At 37.3% G+C, this 15,141-nt stretch overlaps 1 protein-coding gene across 4 annotated transcripts in view; it reads right to left on the bottom strand.

Moving 5' to 3' along the window:
* The window catches only part of slc12a5b (solute carrier family 12 member 5b), a 72,976-nt gene that overhangs the window by 31,276 nt on the left and 26,559 nt on the right, over positions 1-15,141 (bottom strand). For all 4 annotated transcript variants that reach the window (XM_042003930.1, XM_042003933.1, XM_042003931.1 and 1 more), the window contains 5 exons: positions 4,260-4,363; positions 3,987-4,127; positions 2,698-2,844; positions 1,420-1,474; positions 1,211-1,341 (listed from right to left, as the gene is read on the bottom strand). In XM_042003930.1, the coding sequence (XP_041859864.1) occupies positions 1,211-1,341; positions 1,420-1,474; positions 2,698-2,844; positions 3,987-4,127; positions 4,260-4,363 (578 nt within the window). The remainder of the gene's footprint in view (positions 1-1,210; positions 1,342-1,419; positions 1,475-2,697; positions 2,845-3,986; positions 4,128-4,259; positions 4,364-15,141) is intronic.

Raw genomic sequence — 15,141 nt, 5'->3', positions numbered from 1 at the left:
AAGTTAAGATTCTTAAATTAGTTGTGGACCCAGTAAAATTCCAATAATTACAAATTCATAGACTTTTATGTTTCATGTTAGATGATAGTTGTTTAAGAAAAGTTTAAAGACTGAAAACTATGTTGCAGTGAATAGCCTCAAACTAGCCATGTCTTCTGTATCAGACCATTACCTAGCTAATTGTTCTGCCATTATAACAGAAATATACTTAGATTACTGACTTAAGAGGAAATTGATTAACTTTGTAAAGATTGAAGCTGAATTGAAACACGGCGGCTCAGAGAATCAGACTCATGCTTAGCAGATTGAAGAACCAAGTTAACAACCTCCTGCATGGTTGTAACATGATTGTATGGGCAAGCACTTACGTTCCACTTTGTGAATTAATTTGGTAAAGAGCCAGCATCACACCATGGAGGTCAGAGTGCTGTGCTACGAACTACGCTCTGTGGATTGATTTTGTGGTAAGCCACATCGATGGAGGATGACTACTAACAACCAGGGCTCTAAATTAACTTTTCTGGTCACCACCCAGTATGGCTAGTAGATTCCTAATTTTACCAGCCAATCAGAATTTCCTCTGGCCCAATTCTTTTTCAGGGAAAATAAATGTCATTATAAATGCAGCTGGAACTGATTTAATCATACATACATAAATTTTGCTTTTAAACTGATCTAATTTAAATTTTAGCCTAGTAGATTTTTTATTTTTTTTTTTTAGATTGGGATGGAATAACAAGAATAATAAAAATAAAAAAGGCTTATTTGAACACAAGTCAAAAATATATAAAATTAAACAAATAAATACAAACATCTTAACTAAACAGTCTATCCTAGATTCTCATCTTATCGCCACATTTAACTGACACCTAATCAAATGTCTCCAGAGCACTGGAGCTCCGTCTGAATCTGTGCCACTAAATGATCAGCTTCCTTTGCATGGTGTTTGTGTTTGCACTTCAGCAGGACAGCCTTTGTGCACAAACTAGGCTTTCACCTCTTCTTTCATCATCAACGTTGGCTGTCTGGTTGATAACATATTTATTATGTTAAGTTACAGTTTTTTTTATTCTGACCACATGTCATTGTGTAACACTACTAACTGAATGGACCTCACCTGAATGAAATGAAGCCATCATAAAAACGTCTGTAAAATAATATGCAAAGTAACATGTGCAAAACATGTTATTTGACTATCAAATCCACTTACCAGCAGAATTTCAATACAACCAAGGATATACATGGCACCGGCAAAAGTGGTGCCCAGGTAGAAGCAAATCCCAACAGCTCCACCAAACTCAGGCCCCAGAGAGCGAGAGATCATGTAATATGAACCTCCAGCTGCGAGTCATAAACACAGGATTCAGTGCTCTGCTCTAATGCAAACATACTAATACATGCCCTCAGGCATCTACTTACCTGGTACCACCCCATTTGTTGCAATAGCACTCATGGAAATGGCTGTGAGCATGGTCTGAAAACAGCAGCAGACAACAGAAGAGGATTACAGGACTCCAAGAGGCTGCAGGTGGGCAAGCCAAATTAAACATGCCTGAAAGCGAGGCTCTAATTAACTGAGAAAGCAAGAAAAACACATCAGCAGCACAAGAGACTGACTCATTTGGTCATGTTTTTTGGAAGGATTACAATATTTCTGATGTAGCATATCTTCTCATTTATGTACTCTCAGAATGTAAGGTCTGCATTTAAAAACAATTTATGTGTAAACAATTTTAGCATTTCCACTTTCTAACATTGTATTGCTCTGTGTTTCAGAGGAAATTTTCCCACCATGCTAGACCTGCTGTAAACACAACCTTCAGTGTCTATAGGGCCATCATCTGCCACCATAACTATCCTTTGGAAGAAAATAAGAGCGTAAAAAAAGTAGACAAATGGTACATGGGTGGCGTGGCTCAGTGGGTAGAGTGGTCGTCTTGATCGAACCGGCGCTTGACCTAATCTCAGTTGTTTTATGAAATGAGCTGGATTTGGACCTAACAGCAAAACTTAACCACCGTCTTCTTCTAACTCATACTTTCTGAAGCTCATTCAGGAACAACAGAAGTGTTTAAAGTTGTTTTTCAACCTCTTATTTACAGAGTATATTTATACAAATGAAGTGGTCTGTGTTGAGGATGTTGTGGCTAAAGATCAACTCAATTTAAAGCCAGATGGGACATCAGGACGTATGTGTATGCAGTTGTTGCATATAAGAAAGTATTTCTTATTTAAACTAGTGAACAATCCTTTAAAGTAAATGGTCTGTATCTATATAGAGCTTTTCTGTACATGGAATGATACCCAAAGCACTTAACATTATACATCACATTCACACACACATACACACACTGATGGCGGAAGCTGCCATGCAAGGCGTTCAACCACGACCCATCAGGAGCAATATGGGGTTCGGTGTGTTGCTCAGGGACACCTCGAAATGAGCTTGACAGGATGAGGATCGAACCAGCAACCCTCAGGCTACAAGACGACCGCTCTACCCACTGATCCATGCCACCCATTTATCATTTACAATGTACCATGTGCAGAAAAACCAAGGCTCACAGATTGATCTTATAGTACTCTGTGTCCGAATTCACAGGTAAGTTTATAGAAACATTTGCTTTCTTAGCTGAAGATGATGGGGATGTTACATAAAAAGTTTACCACAACAGAAGTATTTGCAGTTTTACACACCGTAGAGCAACACATGAAGACGATTATAAAAGAACCAAAGACACCTCCGATCCCGACCATCCAAGTCATCCGCAGGAAGAGGATCACTCCAAAAATATTCTGGATACATGGCAGGTACACTCCCATCAGAGTGCCCAACTGAGGTGCCTATAAAACATGCAAAACAACTTTCAGTATGACAAAAAAAAAAAAAAAGAAGTGTTTTCAGGCCTCGCTCACTAAGGTGAACAGTCTGGCAATGAACACTTTGTTGTTCAGACAAAGCTGTCCTTGTCCTTACTATGACATCTGAAATGTTTAGGAGTCCTCATTAAAATTTAGCACAGCGCTATATTCGGAGAAGACTATGATGTTAAGGAAGTGAGAGATGAACATGAAACTGAAAGTCACTGCTGGTGTTTTGTCCACAGGGGAAAGATGCTGAGTGTCGACCCAGTGGTGCTCTGACACAGCACTGCAGCATCTGTCAAAGCAAACAGTGACATGCTAATTCTTACTGTGCATTAATTTCATAAATGAATAATGAACCGTTGCTTTACTTGATATCGCTGCTTTCTCACCACATGTAATGCCCAAATAGCAAGTAATACTTGAAATTTTCACATCATTTATGCACGAACGTTTGTGTTGACCATTTTAAAATCAGGATGATTTTTCCAATCCACAGTTGTCTACATAAAGCTTCACCAACTTCTCACAGCAGGAACATTTTGGTTACAATGCCTGCAACCTGTTGGTGTCTTAAATGGTGGCAAACAGCAAGAGAACAGGACGGCCATTGTAACAAACTGCAGAAATTTGACTAAAATCTGGAAAGAACACAGGCTAACCTGTTAAATGATTACAGATTAAAAGACAGGCAAGCATAGTAATGAGTGAAAGAAGGTCGATAAAATTTTGTCCCAAAAAATTCATTTAAAACAAATTTCTAAGACTGAAAATCAAGTTAAACATGACATAATTGGATTTATCCATAAACAATAAAAGTTCCCCATATTAACTATAAAATTAAAATTAAGAAGTAATTCACCGCTTTATATTAAGGATGCAAAATGGTTTTCATTACAGCCACTCATGAGCAGGTAAATGGTTCCAGCTTATTTAGCACCTTTAAAGCACTTATTTATTATTATTATTATTTTTTAATTATTATTTCTATACATTCCACTCCATATATGCATCACATTGGAGGCAGTGTGGCGCCTTGTCCAAAAAGACTTTAATTTTCCATTTTTTCCATTTTGTGTTGCAGCAGGATGGAAACAAACAGATCAGAGGTAGTTCTTTACCTTGACAGGTTTCTTTGAAGGCCGCGCCCCCTCCTCATTATTTTCTGCCTCCTCATGCTCTTTGCTGCCAGTTGGCAGGTTGGAATAGTTGGCCAGAGTGCTGAGCAAAGAGGAAACCATTGGACTGGTATCCATCTCCTCCTGCAGCACAAACACATACATACATAAGTATCTGAATCAACTCTAATGCATTCATGCATTCACATTTCTAACCTAATCTTATAATTACAACACCAGTAAATATCATTGCTGGTTATCGAGCAAAGTCCCAACCTCAAAGAGAGCCATGCTCTTGCCATCATATTGTTGAGTCTTTTCTGTATCGGTATCTGCACTGCTGTTGATGAAAGGGCTGCTTTCTTTGGGGTTTCCATCACCTGAAAGATAAAATCACCAACCCATGAGTTCTCCAGTTTACACCAGGTGTGGCGTTTTCATTGTAAATGAAGGGGTTAAAAAACTTTCACAACTCAATCTATATTCATATTATACATAAATATGGCAAGAATACATATAAACATGAAATCCTACTATACTATACCTACTATAATAATAATAATAATAATAATAATAATAATAATAAGGGTGGTTTTCTATTTTAGAGGCTGGCACAATCACACACTTTGCAGACACCCATCTATCATCTCAGTCAGCTCTTAGAGTGCTTGGCCTTTTTGTATTTCAGTGATCCTCTAGATTTGAGAGTATACACATGCTTAATTAAATTAATGTTAATTTTGTAGCAGTGACATGGGCTCAAGCTGCTTTAGCTCAAAGAAACTACCAGAACATGCTTTGGTAAAAGACAGGCTTGAAGAGGGTAAAACCTTCAAACACTATGTTTAACTTTTATTTTTGAATTTGTGAATTCATGTTAGGTTAACTTTCTAAACCAATATTCTAGCAAAAACTAGAAAATTTCTGAAGAAATTTTGATGGGTGCCAATGCAGCTACTGCCCGTGCCCTGTGTGGCAGCCATTCTACAAAGACTGTGGTGACAGCAAAGGTCCTAATGAGTGTAAGGGAGGGGCTGCAGACAGACACAATGACATGTAGACACACCTACAGTATAATGTACACACCTATAGCATGATGTATGGCTTGCTGAAGAAGCATTTATGGAGCTAAAGTCAATAACTGAAGTTATAAAAGTACAAAGTGGAGTTTAAATGTGATAAAAACTTATTAAATAAGAGAGAAATCATAGAAAGAAAGGCAGACAGAGCTAAAACAGTGTTGAAATGGTAGCTGAAATGTAATCCATCATGTGGAGGAACAGCAGAGGAGGAGAGAAGAGACTGAGGAGGCCTAGTGGCCAGTATTAATAAGAAGTACAAGGAGGAGGGCAGAGCAACACACAAAACTCACACATCTTCATAGATAAACAGCAGTTCCAGCAGTTTATGACCCTCCAGCATTATTTACTTTCATATAGGATTTAAGGTTTTAAAACAGTGGAGTATTATTACATCATTCAGACATAGTGCAATATTCATATTTACAGTTGATGCACTGCATTCCTCTGTGTATTTGCAGCTTATATTATGTGCTGGTCAGTGCTGATTTGTGTCCCAGCAAAGGATCAGCTGGCAGGAACAGGGACGTGAATTTTTTTTTCTAAGCAGGGTTGGTGTGCAGTATTTATGAGCAGTCAGTGTCTTACCTTCTGTGGATAGTGGTTGGAATACTTCCAGTTTTTTTACAATGTCACTGCCTATGTCATCACACCAGAAAGAAAAATTATGCTAGAATAAAACTGGTATTTTAAATAGCAAAGCTCTCAAAGCCAGACTGACATCACCAGATTTAAACATTACTAGTGGTCAAATCAAACCTGCATACAGTACCAGTCAAAAGCTTGGACATACTTTCCCACTGGATGGAAAATAATAGTAAAGCATAAGTGTAATATAGCCAAAATCAATAATGCTGCTCTTGTTCACATATTTCTGTTCCTTGTCAGCTGGATAAACATGTCAGAAATTGTAAGTTAAAAGCAGCTCATTCAGGGTCACTGAGTCCATTAGGGTTCAAAAAACCAATTACAATTTAAAATATAAGTACCATCTTTAATATCTCTGTAACTATATTGCCCAGTAATCTATCTTACAAATCTGACAACAATCTTGATTGACATTTGGTAACCACCCTGCATGCAGAGAGGCGTATAACACGGATGTTCGCCATGTTTATACAGTAGCAGATAAGACACTGAGTCTGCACCATTTGCATGAAAGCGGCACACTGAGAAGCTAATGACCACCATTTAAGCAATGAATACAAATGAACAATTTGCATTGTAATTTCACATGTAATGCCATTTGAAAGCCTGTTTTAGCCGCAAACAGAGGCATGTGCGTTGGCATCCTGCAACATAGTAGAATCTACAGTAGTAGCTCAAAGCAATACAATGAAGTTACCCCTTGAATTCCTGACGCTGCAGCAGCATTATTCATTAATCTTAAAAGGAAAGAGGAGAGTCAAATGCCAGCCAAACTGCTCTCATACAGATCATAATCCTTAAATGATGGACCACTTTTAAAAGAGGAATCAAACAGCATTAGAAAAACATTTCAGCTTAATGTTGTTGAGACTTTTATCAATACCAGAACGCAACACATTTAAAATGCCTCTCTTAGAAGTGATCAGATCTTAAAAATGACCCCCCGGCTTTAGGTGATGGTCCTAATTAGGCGCTATATTTCTAAATTGTCTTCCTGACAGAATAAACCCTTGCTGTGAGAAAGAGAATTAAAATCAGTATTGTATTTTTGCTTGGACTTATGAAGCCAGTCAAACTGAATTATGTGACATTAAGATGTGCATCAAGTCTTACTTCTGCTTTCAATTTGGATTATGTTGAAGCCAACCGATGCTGCATAATCCACTGTGATTTTTAAATCTGCATTTAAAGCCCTTTTCTGCTCTTAGCTTAGAACGAAATCTGCTTTTAAAAGAATGCAAATGCAATTTACTCTTATTTTACTAAATGCCTTTGTGTCTGCCTGTGTGTTTGTGTACATCTTTATTTTTTATGTTACACATTATATATCTTTTTGTTTCTGTACTGTTATATCTGTATTTCTCCTTTTGCTGTATTTTTCAGCTGTGATGATTGTACAGCAATGTTATCTAAAAAAAAAAAAAGGTCTGGTCTGTAGAGTACCTGCTGACCCTTACTGAGCAGCTCTAAAACATTTTCATATTACTCATGCAGCTGTTTGTCAGAATCTTTGCTGGCTGCCCTGAGTTTTACCCTTAGGATGGAAGTGATGTACAATAGTCATCCTTCAAAACATTCATATAAAAAAAAGCTGTACTGTATTTTCTTTCCTTTTAAATCTGTGTGTGCCCTGTGTGTGCCCTCTCAAATAATAATCCACAACAATAATCCAGTTGCAAGATGCACATCAACAATCCTCACTTTTTAACTGGAGATCTGATGCAATCACCCTCTTCATTCACAACTACAAATGACTTCATAGCGTAACAAATGAACCAGTTAGAGGTCTCAGTCAAACCACTGACACATCACTGCCAACAGCACTTTTGCTTTTCATTTTAGTTTTGTTTTGTCATGTAGCATCCTGATATTTGCATCTTATTACCGGTCAGTAAATACTGTTTTGTATGTTCATGTTTCTGATGTCAAAAAGGCTGATCCATGCAACACCTGTCATTGAGGAAAGATTTAAGAAAGGTGGCATTTATGTTTCTTCAGTCCCACATTACTTATGCATGTGCTTCATAACTTATCAGAAAGTGTTAACAGTGTGTCAGTGTTACACAATGTATTTTCTAACATTTCCCTTGCTGTGCAAGTGCTTCTCACTAAGTGTCTTCGCATAGTGCATTGCTCCAGCTTTTTATTTTAAGTCTTGCTGGTAGCTAATGCAAAAATAAAAAGCTTTACCTTTACTAACCCTCCAGACCAGGACTAACAGGCATCAGAACAGCTTCTTCTCCCCTGCAGTCACTTTATTAAACAAATAAACAGCTAACTAATTGCACAACTGCACCTCCTCACTCACATGGTTAGTTTCATACCAATTCCCTACTGCATCTACTGTACATAGGGTATATTGATTATATATTTGTAGTTGTAATTTATATTTGCATATATTGCTGTGTATATAGCAGACACCACTATATAAGAGTCTGTTTAATTACTTCCTGTTTATTGTACTCCTTTACTTATTTTATTACTTTTTACTTATCCCAATACTTCCACTAGAGTGACAACATCTGCCACTTACAAGAGCAAACATGGACACACACAAACACAAACACACCCTAATCTGAAGAAATAAGTTGTGTGTATGTGTGTTTGTGTGTGGCAAGCATTTCTGAACAAGCTTTATTGATAATTTTTGTGAACTTTTATCAGTTTTTTTAGCAGGATCGTTGAAAACATATTTAGTTTTGTCCAGTACTTTGGTTTATTTAAATATATGCAAAACTAATACATCTCCCCTGAAATGTTTTGACAGCCTGGTACACAATGAGATTTCTTAATAAAGCTACTTCACTTCAGATTTTATTACACTGAATGTGTTCAGTGTGATATTCACACTTAGAAAAGACACATGCTTAATGTTTTACATGTCATATTAAAGACATGTCTGTATTATGGGGAGGAGTGCATGCCCTTTTTTTCTCATTTTGTGCTGCATTCATTAATTGTAAATGTGTAAGACCTCACTTAACTGATGATGATTTATCAGTAGGCTTGTCCTTTTTGCCTCTGAGTTGGGAATAATCAGTAGATCTGAATAATTAAGAAAATTGCTTCTGCATGCATGCATGCATGCATGCATGAATACATACAACCCTTTCACTCTGGTGGTATGCATTGGTTCTGCAGCTGAAGGTAGGTAAAGGTTCATGAGAAAAAATACTCCTAAGAAACTTCAGATCCTCCTTCATACATTCATTATTGGTTAAACTCATTTATAACCTGTTACAGACTGTTTGTAAGCACTATATTTATGTGTGGATTTCAATCAAAGTATATCCACCAGAGCTGATAGCTTAAATGTACTCTTGTTGACTGTTTTCTTTTAAAATGCTCAATAGAAAGCTGTGTTATTCTCAGAGACAAAACTCCTCTTATGCCTGAGGTAGTACATATTTTTGAGAGAACCATATTTATAACATATACAGAGAAAGTATATCAGGATAAAGGATTGTGGGAGATTTTGCTGTCTGTCTAGACAGTAATCCTGCACGAGTAGGATACCATTTCTTCTAGTCCTTACTTTCCTACCTTCAGAAATCCTTCTGTACCCCCCCCCCCCCCCCAAAAAAAAATATCAACTCTCCCTGTGAGGGCTCAATAGTGCAAAAACCCCTACAGCCCCTGTCCAGCAGATCTTTGTCTGTTTCATTGGAGCAAAGGCTCACTAATTCAGTATTATCTTGGCCCCTGAGGTGCATTGTTAGGGGTTTTATAAATATAATGTAGCAAACATGTTTAACTCACCATCTTTCTCTAACTTCAGAATATGTAGCTGCCACATCTGTTGTCACAAGCAGTGTTGTCACAATAAAAGTTGTGAGATGGCAGTGTTGTAATGTGCTTATTATTTTGTACAGACAAAAGAAATACTAAACTCTAACCAAGCACGAGTAACAGCAAAATTGAAATTTGTAAGACAATAAAAAAACCAAAAATAAGATTTGATAGAAATCAAACGCAGGCGCTATGCATGACAGCGTCATTTCCCACAGCTTCCTCTAGGCATGCTCAGAGCGGGTAACATCCTGTTTGTCACTCAATATATGTATATATATATATATATATATATATACTCAGGATGGGCATTTTAGGTGATTTTTCAAGTCGACTAATCAGGCCAATCCAAATCAATTAATCTATTGATTGATCAGTCAATTACTAAATTAAAACACTGTACAAAGAATAAAAGTAATAACAATAAAACCTAAGAAAATACGGCAGTGGAATGTCACAGCAGTTCTTTTCAACACATCAGACACTGGAAGTTAAAGACACCGAGGCCCTTGATTTTTTTTTATGAAGGAACATGGCAGTCTTGGCACCACATGCAGGCTCTCGTCTCCCAGAGATCACTCTCTATTTCACCATAAGATGGACTTAATTAGCACTCCCTTATGTCTCTAGCCATGTTGGATGTCAAACAGGAAGAAGGCCCAAAATGCATCTGGCATAGTGTCAGCAGAAAGATATAAGCTCCTGTGTCACTGCCATCTAATGGTCGCATCACAGGACATCAGACTGCAGGCTGGCTATTCCATCCTTTTCACTCCCAAATTATGGAGGTAGTTTCTGATCAACCCCACTCTGTGCAGGCAAACATTGTCATCTTGTAAGAGGAGGAGTTTGTTACAGGACTGTGGAGATATGGGACTGCTGCTGGTTGAATAATCTCATCTCCATATCTTTCTGCATTGGGAGTGCTTCCAATGATAACCAGCCCTTTTTTTTCCAGTGAGGTGAATTTGAATCTAGTGAATTTCTTTTCCTTCCAGTACATCACAATACGAGATTGAATTGCAGACCACAGTTCAAACAGAGGTAATTTATCCTTGTTTTTAAGAGAGAGTCAGCTATTCTGGTGCCCTGGGGCTATGCAGAATCATTTTGGGGTCTGCCTTAGGATTTTATAAGCTCATAAGCGGTACTAACCCATGAAATAACATGGACTTTAGCTTTTTTATTGTTTGTTGCAGTGTTGTATGAGTGAGTATGCAACATCACAAATGTCAGGAAATTAAAAGGCCAAACCATTTCCAACTGATAACAGGACAAACAAGAATAACTGGCAAGGAGATGAAAGAGGATTATTTTAGTGATTGTGGCACCTACAGAGCTTGCAGAAAGTGTGACATAATATAAAAAGATATGCTTATATAAATATACTTGCAGTATTTGGTTTATAGCATGTTAAGGATGGCCACTAAGATCACGACTTATCCACTCTAGTTACTTAATTTACTTTTGGAAAAAGAAATGTGATCGGGACTTCAGATTAAAATCGGGCAGGGTTAAATTTCGTCTTATTAATGTTCAAATAGGTTTTCTCACATACAGCTGCTCCAGCTGTCCAGAAAACTTCTTACAGCTCAGAAAGACTCTGACTTTGTTGCAGAAGATCTTTTTAAATATCACAGCTGTGATGCTGCTAGATGAAAACATTCAGATGAAAGGCATTGTAGTGGTTGAGATTTGTACCCTTGATGTGACATGGTTATTAAAAAATGGACAGTTCATACCAGCTTTTAAAAGCTTAATAGGACACAGGCTCAAGGGGATTATCCAGCAGCTGCCAGAGGTTGTAGAGAAATGCAGAAATTAACTTCTGCATGTGAGAGAAATGCACCAATCAGCTGCACATCAGCATCATTATCATTTATTTCTATCTCCCCTGCTATAAACCAGGAATTAAGGCTAATTCCACAAAGTCATTTGTTTAATTTAATTTAATTTTCTCATTGACAATTTTTTTTTGCTGTGTTGCTCGGCCTGTTTCCTGTCTCTCTGTCAGTCACTCAGAAGCAGCTCTCATGTAATATAGTTTATACAAATTAATCTTATGAAACAAAGAGTTAAAAAAATGTTCAAAAGAATCTAGAATATACGGAATGAACATAGTTACACAATCTAATTAGAATGCTAAACTTTCCATAAGTATAAACCATGCCAAACATGAGTATACATGCAACAGAGCACCTAGCATGGCAAGTTCTAAACAAATTACTGGTTTTTCAGGCATTAAAAAATTTTATTAATTTGTTTTGGTTTGTTTGTATTTTTTTCCCACATTCAGTTTAAATTTTATTTTATTGTAATTTTTTATCTATATGTTGTAGACAATGTTATCCTCTATGCTGTTGCATCATAGGTTAATGGATGCCAACAGACTCGATTACAAAGCCAGTGATGGTAGATATGGACTGTCTAACAGTTATGTCAAAGAGGTGGACTATCAAAGATAGAGGCAATGGTACATTTTACAGCCACTTTATGGGATGGTGGTCTGTCAGAGGAGCACAATCAGCAACAGGAACACCTCATGATGATGCGCAATCAAATGCATAAAATGTGCAATAACCGTGCAACCTTTCATCTGTCGATGTTACATAAACCAAACAGTCTTGCACTCTAAAAATGGCGGAGTTATAATTAACCCCAGTTCTGTCAGTTCTTTTTTTTTGTTTTGTTTTTTGTTTCTTTGAGTCATCTGTCTTGTTTTACGGTTTTGTTTTATTTGATAGTTTTTCCCTTGTGTATTCTCTTTCCTTTACTTTCTGCTCCCTGATTCTCATTCCACATTGCCACACTTGCTTCTTGTTTTGTAATCAATCCCATCTGCATTTATGCTCCAGATTTTTCCTTGTTCATTGCCAGTTTGTTGTGTTTGCTGTGCTGTATTCTGAAGTTGTGTCAGTTGGGTTATCTCAATCTTTAGTCAGTCAGTTTTAGTTCTGTCTTTCTTTAGTTCTGGTATTCCCTGCTTTTGCAGTGTTTTATTGCAGTGTTTTAGTGAATCCTAGATTTGGGTCCTAATTCCTCATCTCATTATGTGGATCCCTCACAGTTTTAGCAAAATGTAGGTCTTTTCTTTGTTTTATTATTCTTGTTGTTGGTTTTACCAAAACACTGACAAAAAACACATTACGTACAAATTAGGTTAAAATGGAACTTGCTCCCCTAAATGGTTTATTGGGAAAAGGTTATGTTTTGACCTTCAACTAATTTTTCTTTATGTTTTTGTGTCTCTTTCTTTTCCAATTCAAGCAAACATTAAGCTAATCAGCATCAATCACTTCAGACAACTTAAGTGGGCTCTTCGAGGAATACATTTGTGTGTGTCTGCATTTAAAAATGACCCAGAATCCTTCAGTCTGCAGATATTGAAAACTACACAGATGGATACATATGCAAGAGCAGAAAACAGGTGTACAGCATCCTATTTATAAAAGTTCACTTTCTTTGCTTTAGCCATTCTTCAGCCAATCTCAGGCTTGCACAGCGGCAGCGCACTGCCTTCTTGTCCATACTGAAGTGGAGATTAGGGGGGGTTGAACTCTTTGAGGATGAGGGTGTTTTAACATACACACTTTTCCCAGTGAGAGGATTCAACACTCTGTTGTTGTGTTTATTGTTCAGCTAAGAAGGAAGTAACTTGCTACCCTCATGTTTCACAATGACACATATGCACCCAAAAGTATTGTTTTTGTACGTTCCATCAAAAGTAAACAAAATTTAGCAGTCCTCTGTCAGGCAGACCCATGTCACTATCACATGAAGCTGGAGAATGAACAAAGTTGAAAACAACAGCAGCATGTTTCAGTTAGATATGGCTTGCATTTATTTCATGATCTCATGCTTCAGTATTAGCTGAGGTTTGCTGGTGCCACAGCTGTAAAATCTGCTAGTCATAAGACAGCCAGATGGATCAGGTTCAGATATCTAGTAAGCTTGAAACAACAAAAGGAAGCAAGAGCATGTCACCTCTAAATCACTGGTGCTGTGCAGATGTTGGATAGACAGGTTTTATCTTTCAGGGGGCACGAGTGAGGCAAAGGGAAATTATGAACAGGTTCTGAAATATAAATCAGAGGGATTCTCTGTTATCAGTTAGCTGATAGATAAGGGTTTATACTTCAGCTAAGCAGGGGCAGGTATAGAAAAGCTTTGACTGGATGCCAGGTGGGGACACTGACCAGGAAAAGAGGGGCACAAATGAGTTTTTTTTTTTTTTTGTTATCCAGGTTTTAGGAAATAATTAAGTGATTGTTACAACCATCCATCCATCCATCCATCCATCCATCCATCCATCCATTTTTCATACTGCTTATTCCAATTCAGGGTTGTGGGGAGGCTAGAGCCTATGCCAGCCATTAGCAAGCGAGAGGCAGGGTACACGCTGGACACGTTACCGGTCTATCGCAGGACCACAGCTAATGTTATATAAATATTTTTTATCAACAGATATTTACTTTGGATGATTCTGCATTGTTTGACATTGATCACTGCTGCACAAACACATATGCTTTATTGATAAAAAAAAAAACTAAAAACTTGCTTTGAGCCAGTTTGCAAGTTTTATCAGTGTTTCTTCATTGTTATTGATCCAGAAAAGTCTGTATAATGACTCATGCACCATCATTGTCATCATCAAATAATTAAGCTACAGCTCGCAGCACCTCATGATGTATCAAAGTCTACAAGTGACCTTACCACATATCATGAAGGAAAAACAACTGCACCACAGGAGTGTTTTCCCCCCATCTCCTTTTCAGTTCTCTTTCCCTGTCTTTTGCTGTGTTCTTATTGAAGGCTTGGCCTGTTGGACATGCAAACTATTAGCAGGTATAATTAATATGATGAAAGCGGTATGAGAAAAGATATAGAGACATGCCTTTATTCTTATCAAAACCAGAACAATATCACATCAGCAGGAAACGTCTTAGCTGCTAGGCTGCAGTTTAAATAACAAACAAATCAGAGTCTAAGAATTAGCGCATTACCAAAATGACTTTAGTTGACTTAAAGTGACAAAAAGTGTCCACTGTGGCTGCAAGTAGGAATAACACTAAGACAAAACGGTAGCAACAGTAGCACAAGTAGAGGAAACTCATCCAGTTAGCAAACTGAACATATGACTTTAATTTAAACATTTTGATTGGTCACATAAACTATTGACCTCTCCAAGTAAAGCTGGAGGAGTAAAATTATTCTCAGTTTTTAACAGCAGGATTTTCAACATTTTTCTTTTCAGAAGAGGCAGTTTGTTTTTTAAATGATTCTTTAGGGAGATAGGGATAATTTTGTCACTAGTTTCTAACTAAAAATAATGCCCACAATCATTGTCAGAAAGAAAAAAAAGATTACAATGGTTTGATGGAGGTCTGTGCTCTCTGAATACTTATAGTTTTAACAGTAATGACAGAACTTGCTTTGAAATTGTTATATTCTGACTACGTGAAGTGACTGGGATGCTGCGAGCAAGCTGAGAGAAAAAGTGACAAGAAGAAAGTATTAGACCACACTGTATTCCATAATCTTCCATCTAAGGTGATTTGTAAGGAGAGATGTTTTAGCTCATGGAAAGATTGGAGGAGATCCATCACTATTACCCTCCTGTTTTTTTTTTTTTTTTATCTTTT

Source organism: Melanotaenia boesemani, chromosome 13 (assembly GCF_017639745.1).
Source record: "Melanotaenia boesemani isolate fMelBoe1 chromosome 13, fMelBoe1.pri, whole genome shotgun sequence".
In the NCBI taxonomy this organism is placed as follows: Eukaryota; Metazoa; Chordata; class Actinopteri; order Atheriniformes; family Melanotaeniidae; genus Melanotaenia; species Melanotaenia boesemani.
Note: the sequence above shows the minus strand (reverse complement) of the source record. Positions and strands in the feature narration are given on the sequence as shown.